This window comes from Cicer arietinum, chromosome 8, assembly GCF_000331145.2.
Source record: "Cicer arietinum cultivar CDC Frontier isolate Library 1 chromosome 8, Cicar.CDCFrontier_v2.0, whole genome shotgun sequence".
In the NCBI taxonomy this organism is placed as follows: domain Eukaryota; kingdom Viridiplantae; phylum Streptophyta; class Magnoliopsida; order Fabales; family Fabaceae; genus Cicer; species Cicer arietinum.
The window spans coordinates 647,280-657,350 of NC_021167.2; the positions used below are offsets into that span (position 1 = coordinate 647,280).

General features: G+C 31.7%; 3 protein-coding genes across 3 annotated transcripts in view; 1 reads left to right on the forward strand and 2 right to left on the reverse strand.

Annotated features, from left to right (window-relative positions):
• Positions 1-1,091: 1,091 nt before the first annotated feature.
• LOC101511729 (pentatricopeptide repeat-containing protein At4g14820) lies at positions 1,092-2,562 on the forward strand (the record flags this gene model as incomplete). Its single annotated transcript, XM_027337258.2, is given in 2 exon segments — positions 1,092-1,422; positions 1,425-2,562. Coding segments are annotated over 2 exon segments (1,272 nt in total), but the record flags the coding sequence as incomplete, so codon positions are not given.
• A 1,272-nt stretch (positions 2,563-3,834) lies between these two features.
• Positions 3,835-4,622, reverse strand: LOC101512906 (uncharacterized). Its single transcript, XM_004511310.4, has one exon. The coding sequence runs from the start codon at positions 4,518-4,520 to the stop codon at positions 4,041-4,043; it is 480 nt and encodes a 159-aa protein (XP_004511367.1). The 5' UTR covers positions 4,521-4,622; the 3' UTR covers positions 3,835-4,040.
• A 2,441-nt stretch (positions 4,623-7,063) lies between these two features.
• LOC101513230 (uncharacterized) overlaps positions 7,064-10,071 on the reverse strand; it is a 3,594-nt gene continuing 586 nt past the window's right edge. The window contains exons 2-6 of the mRNA XM_073364086.1: positions 10,007-10,071; positions 9,685-9,729; positions 9,490-9,598; positions 8,401-8,722; positions 7,064-7,497 (exon numbers count right to left, since the gene is read on the reverse strand). The exon at positions 10,007-10,071 is cut by the window's right edge and continues 3 nt beyond it. Coding sequence (XP_073220187.1) covers positions 7,291-7,497; positions 8,401-8,722; positions 9,490-9,598; positions 9,685-9,729; positions 10,007-10,071 — 748 coding nt within the window. The 3' untranslated portion in view covers positions 7,064-7,290. The remainder of the gene's footprint in view (positions 7,498-8,400; positions 8,723-9,489; positions 9,599-9,684; positions 9,730-10,006) is intronic.

Below are 10,071 nucleotides of genomic sequence, written 5' to 3' on the forward strand. Positions count from 1 at the left end.
TTCGACCAACCTGTTAAACTTACATAAGATGGAAGTTCTGCAGGTTGTGTTAACCTGCTCCATTCTACCTGGTGTTTTTTTGCTGTTACAAGACGTGTCGAACTTAAATGAGGGAAAATATTTTGATTGACTGCAAAAATAAAAACCTGCTAGTTGCAGCAGTCGTTGGCAAACACAGTATTAGTTGATTTTTATATGTTTAATCCATCAGCAACATAAAGGAAAAGTATTAAACAATTAGATGTAATTTTGATGGGCCCAAAGTATATCTCTAACAATATAAGAAATTAAGAATCACCAATTATTCTAAATCTATAGACATAGTTGTCATCCATGATCCAACATCAATTCCATAAGGTATATTTTTAATCTTGGACAAGACTTACTTCATCTGAAATAAAATATAAATAAAAATTGTAATTTAAAAAGTTGATAGATTTAATCTTTTATTAACTTTTTCAATTTCTATTTTTATTTATATTATATTTGTGATGTACATTATAAATATGTATGATGGTATTCTTGTAATCCAACCTTTTTTATTGAATTGTGAGTAGATTAGTTTTAGGCAGAATCAAGTTTTTGGTCATTTGTCCAACCATTTCTCTCTCTTCCCGACTTAGATGGTTTGCGGCATGTGTTTTCCTCACACCACACTAATCTTCCAAACACCAACTTTTATCCAAACTGTATAATGGCATGGAGGAATAGGGGAAGAAATGGAAACATCTAAAATAAGTTTCCTTGAAATATCTAAAATAATAATTATTAAAATATAGAAAATAATTTTAGATATTTTTATATGGAAACTTATTGTCACGTAATCTTCAAATTGATATGGAAACATCCTTCACATATCAATTCAAAGAAAATCTAATTCTTAAGTATATACTAAAACGAATCATTATTAAGAGGTAAACATTTAAATCACATTTAAATCAAATTTTCATAATAATGTGTCATATGTTCAAATATATCACACGTTGTTTAAAAAAGAAAAACATCAAATATCATTATTAACGCACTAGGAACCCTATTCCGTTCAGTAAAACTGTTAGCAGAATGGTATCTGATGTGAATGTTGCTAAAATAATAAAAGCACACATTTTACAAAAGCCCAAAACATCGACTTCGGCAAATGTTTGGTGACATTCAAACAGGTGTTGCATGCTCTGATTGAAAATGATTTGGTTTGTTGGAGTGCAATGATATCTGGTTGTGCTGAAAGTGACCATCCTCATGAGGCTCTTAAATTGTTCAATAAAATGCTATGGCGTAGAATAGTGTCTGATCAGATCACAATGCTTAGTGTCATTTCTGCTTGTTCTCATGTCGGCACACTCGTTAATGCAAAATGGATTCATACCTAAGCGGATAAAAATGGGTTTGGAAGAGCTATGTCTGTTAACAATGCACTCATTGATATTATGCCAAATGTGGGAACTTGGAAAATGCAAGAGAGGTATTTGAGAATATGCCTAGGAAAAATGTGATATCTTGGTCTAGTATGATCAATGCCTTTGCCATGCATGGAGATGCTAATGGTGCAATACACCTTTTCCATAATATGAAAGAAGAAAATATTGAGCCCAATGGCGTTACATTTATCGGTGTCCTTTATGCTTGTGGTCATGCAGGTTTAGTTAAGGAGGGCCAAAAATTATTTTCATCCATGATTAATGAGCATGACATCTCTCCCACTCCTGAGCACTACGGTTGCATGGTTGACCTGTATTGTAGAGCCAATCTCTTGAGCAAAGCCATTGAGCTTATCGAAACAATGTCGTTCGCACTGAATGTTATCATTTGGGGATCCCTTATGTCTGCTTGTAAAGTTCATGGTGAGATTGAGTTAGGGGAATTTGCTGCCAAACGACTTCTTGAGTTAGAGTCTGATCATGATGGAGCACTTGTGGTTTTGTCAAACATCTATGCCAAAGAAAAAAGGTGGAATGATGTTGGACTCATCAAGAAATCAATGAAACATAAAGGTATCTCAAAAGAGAAGGCATGCAGTAGGGTTGAACTAAATAATGAGGTACATATGTTTATGATGGCTGATAGATATTATAAACAATCCAATGAAATTTATGAGAATAGTACCTCAGGCATTTTGATTGATTTAGAAGAGGAAGATAAAAAAGAATTGGTTCTATGGCATAGTGAAAAGCTAGCACTTTGCTATGGGCTAATAAGTAGGAGGAAAGAATCATGCATTTGCATAGTTAAAAATCTTCGAATATGTGAAGATTGTCACTCCTTTATGAAGTTGGTCAAGGTGTATCAAGTACAGATTGTTGTGAGAGATATGACTAGGTTTCACCATTATAGTGGTAGTATTTGTTCTTGTAGAGACTATTGGTGATCCTTTCTATTGAATTATTATATTGTCAAATCCTCACTTTTTATGCATGTCATGTACTCTTGGAGATATTATTGCATGTTTTGGACGTTAGTATTGAAAGGTTCACTAATCATTACTACAAAATCATCTTAATTTTTAGTTTTGATAAAAAATATTATGAGTTTGCTCGGACGTAAACTAGTTTTATACTAAGGTGTAATAAAAATGGAGTATGTTAGGTTAGTTTCAAAATACAGTTATAATATAGTAGACTTATATGACAATAGGATAGATTTGCATTGGAGGTTCAATTGTGCATCTCCATTAGTAACTTAAACCTCACTCAATGATCCAACAAAATTATATTTAAAGAGTGTGGCTGTCATTTATTATATGTTCAATATCTAATCTAACAATTAAAATTTCATAAACGTGACTTGAATTTGGAAGTAAGTTAGCTTCTTTTATACGTATATTTTCATAAAAAAAACGGATACACTATTTTATATTAATGTGAATTATTTGGAGATTATTGTCGTAGATTATGTCATGATAATATTGTTGCAATGTAAATCAGAAGCATTGTATTTGAATTTTTTTTACAAAAAATAAGAATAAAAAATTGTGTTATGTGTTGAAACCTAGAAGTTTTGGGAGAATGGTTATTTTCATGCATAATTAAATTGGAATTCCCTTGGTTGTAAATAGAAAAACAAACCATAGAAAGAAAAAAGGAAAATAAAATTCACAGTTGGTGTAATTACAGTCTTATATATAGGAAGACAAAATGAAAAACATAACCATATTAAACTAATTAAATATTTTATTCCAAACCGTACTAAAAACAGAGTGATCATGTGTCATGTTCCAACCTTTCCAATCTCATCTGTTTTTCTTTCATCACTGCAGAGGGAAAAACAGAGGAATCAGTAATCATCAACTTGGAAAGTAGTGATTGACCTCGTATTATGTATGTTTGATGAGGATAAACCACTTGATATCCTCCTAACCATCTGTCTCGTGCCATCAGCAATACAAACAGCATGATTCGATTTGCTCTTACGACAGAACGACATGTGAGCTTTTATAGCTTCTTGATTCTTCCATTGCAAACCCTTTGTTTTTCTTCTGTTAACTTCATCTCGAACAGCTTGTGAACACAACCCACATAACTATTGTCCATCAAATTTTGACTTCTATTTACTAATGTAATCTTGGGTGCAATCCTCTTTTAACCCACAACACTCATACTTTGTTGATTCAATTTCCATTTCAAAAAAAAAAAAAACATTTTTTTCTTAAATATATCTCCCTTGGTAGTTTTAAAAGGATATGAGAATAACACACATTCACATCAATCACATGAAATTATTAAGTTTATATAATTACAACACACATTAAAAATGTTGAGACACAAAATTAGGACAGTCTAATTAAAATTTAGATATTTTGCTACCAACTTGGATGAATGATAAATTAAAGGTTTTGAATCACGCTATAAAATTATTATTTTATATAAATTAAAATAACTAATACACAAAAGCATAACACACGTGCGGAAGAATGAAGAAAATTGGCATTGCATTGCCGAGACACGAAACCACAACACATATTCCAAATTCGAATCCAACCACAAATCATGTAGTAAATGAAATAGCAATAAACAATTAATTGAAATTCAATAATTTTGATTTAATTAATAAATTGTTGAACAATCATTAGCTTCAGTACTCTCCTCATCATCATCATCATCAGCCTTTGGAACGGTGACGACGAGTTCACCGTCAACAAACACGGCGGTGGCGAGCTCCGGGATAATGGATTCAGGGAGACGAAGCCTCCAAATATGAGGGTTAAGATCGTCCAATGAAAATTGAAGTGAGTGAGTTGCTCTAACAATAATCTTAGTGACACCTGGATGAATATGAAGTGTGTGAGTTTCCACGTGGCCGAGTGAGTTTGTTTCCGCCACGAATCGGAAACAGTTAGGGTGTTCCTCCACTGACACGTCAGCATCTGATGGTAATGGTAGTTGGAGAATTTTGCTGAACACGTGTGGGAGACGCCTCAGTTTGTTATTGTTGTTGTTCGTGAAACATCCTAAGATTGTTTCTGCTTCAGACACTGAATTCATGATGTTGTATTGAATGCTTATGTTCCATTTTCTACAACTCATTGTTCGTTGCTTCTATTTTCTGTTAGTGTTACCCCTTTTTGTTCAATTCTCTGTTTTTTCTTTCCCTTTCTCTGATTGATGATTAAACAAAATTGTACTCTTTGTTTGTATGGTCTAGAATCAAAGTAATAAAATTATTAAAATGATATACTTTTGTAATTATTAGGTAAAATTATATATAAAAAAGGTATTGTTTACCCACATATAAAAATAAAATCAAGTGTAGACTCTTTTCTTGTATAATTATATTTGAAAAATAAAATTGTGAAAAGGAATATTAGGAAAGAAAAATTATAGGAAAGATACAAATTGAAATGTTATCAAAGATAATTTACCGCTTTATTGATATATGGTTAGTGTTATATTTATTTTATTTTTAGTGTTATTATACCGTGGTTAAAATTTAATAGGTTTAGTATTCAACCAAACTCTAGCGCGTTAAAGTGTTCATTAATTTTATTTTGCTGTGAAAAAAATTGTAAAATTCAACTGAAACATCATTTTTCTTCCTCTTTTATCTTTTCCTTTTTTACAAGATCAATTAAAGTGATAAAAGGTCGTTGACTTTCTTTTAAAATGAAAATCTCAATTTGAATGAGCTTGATCTCGTTCAATCATGAATATCACACAACAAAACTAAAGAAACTAGACTTGTCTATAATCGAAGCTCTAGAGGATGAAGTAAAATATTTCAAAGTTTATAAACCTACTATTAATAGCTTAACACACATATTTCACAACACATTTGCATAAAGTTCAGCTTTACCCCTCTCGTTCTTTTAAATCACTACATTACCTACTCTTAATTATTAACTATTAGTGCAACATAATATCCAATGTAAACAAAACATAAGAGAATCCTCGTATAATTAGAAAACATTAAATAAAAATAATAATTGATATGCAATCTAGAGAGTAAAACTGGTTAAGCATTTCTTTTACTAATAAAACTTTTTAAACTTCAATTCAATTATATCTTATTATATACTATATATTTATGCAATAATTTTAAGAATTAACATTATGACAACAATATAGCGAAATGTGTTTTGATGTCTTTCTAACGAAATCTACACTTTCATTGCACAGTTTTTAAACTCTAAATACAAATATTATTAAGTTAAATTATAATATATTATTTTTAAAATAAAGTGAAATATTTTATATGGTATCTTAAATATTTCTTAACTAGTCTATATTTCTTTAAAATTGTTAAAATAAAATCCTTATATAATTAATGATATTTAATTTGTTCCGACAAATAAATATATAAAATTGTCATATAAATGGCAATAGAATTTATTTTGAAGAAAAAGGTTAATTGATTTAATTCAATACTTTTTTAATAGTATTGGATTCATTTCATTTAATAATCAAGTTTAATTGATATATACTGTAATGGTAAAAAAAGTTTTACACATACATCCTTCTGAATCTCTCCACATAGATAAATTTAAGAACTAATATAGCAACTTGACAAAATGATAAGATATGATTTGATATATGTATGAATAAATTTTTCTGTTGAAAATATATACCAATCAAATCCTTAACCTATATGTACAGTATTAGCAACATTACTAATAAAAAACATAAAAAGATTTATTAGAAGTTTTCGAATGCAAGGTTTGAATTTAAAATATTGAGAGAGAAAAAAAGTTAAATGCAAAAAAAATGTATGAAAATATTTAAATCATATATAGACTAATAGAAGTATAAAACTGGTAGGCAGAACTGAACTACGTATTTAATTATGTTATTTATTTCCACATCATGTCTTAATATTTATTTGTATTTAAAACTTACTTTAAAATCAATATTAAGATATTTTAAAGAAAATTAACAATGATTTTCCTGTTCTAGTATCAGTTTGGTATTTCTTCATTTTATACAAGAACAACAAAGAATAACAGAAATGATATAAAGGTTTGACATGTAAAAGACAGAGAAGGAAGGTGCTATGATTCTTTCCAAAAACAAAACAAAAGGCATCACAAACAAATTTTGTCGGATAAAATGATAATAATGTCACAAAAGACAGAACGGAAGCTACATTCTAATGTCATGTCAGGCAATGCAAATAGTTGACTCTTTTACCCAGCTGACAGCTCTTGTTTCTCACTTCTCAGTAACATAGTGAAAAATCAAACAACAAATAAATACATGAAAGGACATTGGCTGAGAAGCCAGCCAAAAGATCAACTTGGTTCCCTTTAGCATTGAAATATTAACCAAAATATCTGAAAACTATACATGCCAAATTGATAACATTGAACAGCTGTGTTCTTCATCTGCAATTACTTGTATCAACAATGTTGTCTTTTGATGCGGCTTGCCATCCTAATCCACCTTATCTTTGCTACCATTTTTTGAAAGTAAGCCAACTACATGCCATCCACACCATGAATTCTGAGGTCTATGCAGTATTGACAAGGCGGTGATTGTGAAAAATATAGTAATAAAATGGTGCGAGGAAAAAGTAAATGCAGATACATACAATTCATTAAATGAAGGATTCCATTTCTGACTCATGAAAAGCATAATGAATTCAAACAAAGTCATATTCGTAATAATGTGTCATATGTTCAAATATATCACACGTTGTGTAAAAAAGAAAAACATCAAATATCATTATTAACGCACTAGGAACCCTATTCCGTTCAGTAAAACTGTTAGCAGAATGGTATCTGATGTGAATGTTGCTAAAAAAGTAAAAGCACACATTTTACAAAAGCCCAAAACATCGACTTCCTCAAATCTTTGGCGACATTCAAACAGGTGCTGCATGCTCTGAGTTGGAAAGGTCATCAAGATCACGCATCCGACGCCTACGGCGATATCTTCTATGCCCTCGATGATGCGTCCCTGATGGTTTGTTTGGGGTATTAGGATGAAAAATCTCCTCCACTGGAGCACCATAGCCAAAAAGACAATCAAGAGGGTCTACCTCTGACACGATATCAGGACCAGGATTTGTCTGCAATGAAATTTGTGAAAAAAAAGTTATATACTGAAACCAAAAACCATCTTATGAAAGAAATCCCATTACAATTTATCATTTTTTGATTACGATTGAGCATGCATAGGGGTACATCAACTTTTTATAGCCTAGTTTTTGGTACAATAATTTGTTACAGACACAACCAAGTTATAAAAACCACCATTCAATGAAAACATGACAAGGATATGTCTATCAACATCAATAACATTACCACTGCAAAAAAGGAGTCAGCTTGCCTAAGATTAACATTCTAATATTCTACTCACTATTTCACTCAATTCAATAACTAGAAAATCAAATGAATTCCTAATTCATTAATTAATTGATGGGAAAGAAAACATTTTCAATGGCCCTTTTAATTGCCTTGGTGTATAGAACATTAGTAATTTCTTCTTTGTTCTCGTTAAAAAGTAATTTAGTTTAGTACTTTATTTTTATTTCCATTTGGTATCTTCCCAAAGACTGAGAAGTGAATAATTGAACTGAAGTAAATGTCACCAAATTATTTCTTACTAAACTTAATGAATATGCTGTGGTTGAAATAAGTAATGATCAAACCAAAGCTACAACTAAGGGCTAGTAACACCAATAAAAATTCTAGGGAAATATTTTCAAAGCGCACACAGACATTAAGCAGCCCATTGAATAAAATTCAGCTTAGATCAAGTTTATTTTTCGTTAGAACACAGATTGTACTAGAAGATCGTGCAACTTTCTCAGCACCATCATTTTTAAGTTTAACAGTCCCTTCCCCAAACACATATGTGATGGGCAAGGTGAAAAATGACCCCAGTGAAGTTTATATTAGAAACTACTTCCATCTAAAGCATCTATATGATTAATTAAAGAGTAAGTATAGGATAGCGTAACAATACTTACAAAAAAATTCTTGGTCTGAAGAGTTGTTCTTTTGCTGTCAGTGATATTTTCAGACTTGCCTTGGGATTTTTCATAGGATTCAGAATATCCTTGGGATTTTTCGTAGGAATCATTTTGAGTGTCTTCTTGCGATTTATCATATGAACCATAATCCTGAGTCCTGCTGCTGCTTCCATTGATTACATTATCGCTAAAAAAATTACGGTATCGCCACCTTAATTTAGGAGTATTAGAGGTTGAATCATCAAAAATCCACTCCGAATAAAAATGCTTAGATATAAGCTGCATTAGCGAAGGATTGTTCTGGTACTTCGTCACCAGTCTGTCATTTAACCACAGTAAAAATACACAAGTGAGAGTATATAATGAAATCAAATCATATGTAAAACAATATGCAGAAAGTAGGTGGGACCACAGAAAATGAATTCATTTTCTCTCCCTTCATCATCCACCCCCACTTTTCTTTTCCAGACTAGGATGTAGTCAGTGATAAAGCTAGCTACATAATTTAAAGGGTGCATGGATCATTCCAACAAAGAACAAAGTAACCACTAGGTGAGAGATTTACTGGTCGCAATACCTTTGCTAAACCCCCCCCCCATGTTGAACCGAAAAATATTCGGACTGTAGATGGGTAAAACTTTGCAGTTCAAATGGATTTAACAACCATGCTATTCTCAATTCACCTGAAACGACCGTCTACTAAGAAATAATAACTCTTTCCTCACTCATAAAACTCATCATTGTCACTTCTACTCTACCAAGTGCATACTAAGGTTTCTTTATCTTACTTGCAATGGGTTGTCTGTATTCCATATAATAAGCTAGTTTCTACTTCTATTCAAACAAAAGAATAGACACTTGACATTGATTTGTCACACACGGGACCTTTGTAGTTTTAGTTCTGCAATCGAATATGGTACACAACACAGTAAACCAAAGCCTAGCTGACTGGCTCTGCTTAACTTATGAATGAGCATTTGTTTTAAGGCGTATTAAGGCATATCGGAAAATATCATAGTAATTGGAACTTATTGCACAAACCAAAAGCGTTCATCAAGTGCAAGCAATTGAGATGAGAAGACAAACATATTTGCTAACTCCTTCTGTAATATACTGCCATCCAGAGTAAGAATATGATCAGCAGAAGAATACAAGGATCTACTGAATACCCACAGTCCAAGGAAACCACCAGCTCCTACAAAAGAATAAAACAACTACCGTGAGGAATGGAGGGAAGTCTTAGTACGCGTACAGATAAGGAATATACATAATTTCTGTTACCTGCTGAAAGGTTTACTCGAAGTGCTGTTCGGAGTTTCCCAGTTGCTGGCATAAAGAAATAATGATTATCGGCATAGAATAAAAGTCACAACAGAGGAAAAGAAATCAACTACGTGGTGTCAGCAATAATGATAATGTGTTGTAACTACAGTAGAATACAAAAATGTAATATAAAAATATTGCTGCCCATTTAGCTCCATAATCAATATTAAGACAACAATGTTGCTGCCCATCACATTCCACAATCAAGAAATTTCATGAATTGAAATAATATTCATTGTAAATGAGAACAAGAATCATTAAAGAAACCAAAATCACAAACCTGCCCATACAGCAGCACCCCCAACAAGTGAACTAGCAGTGAAATCCCTCGTAGCTTTTGATTTG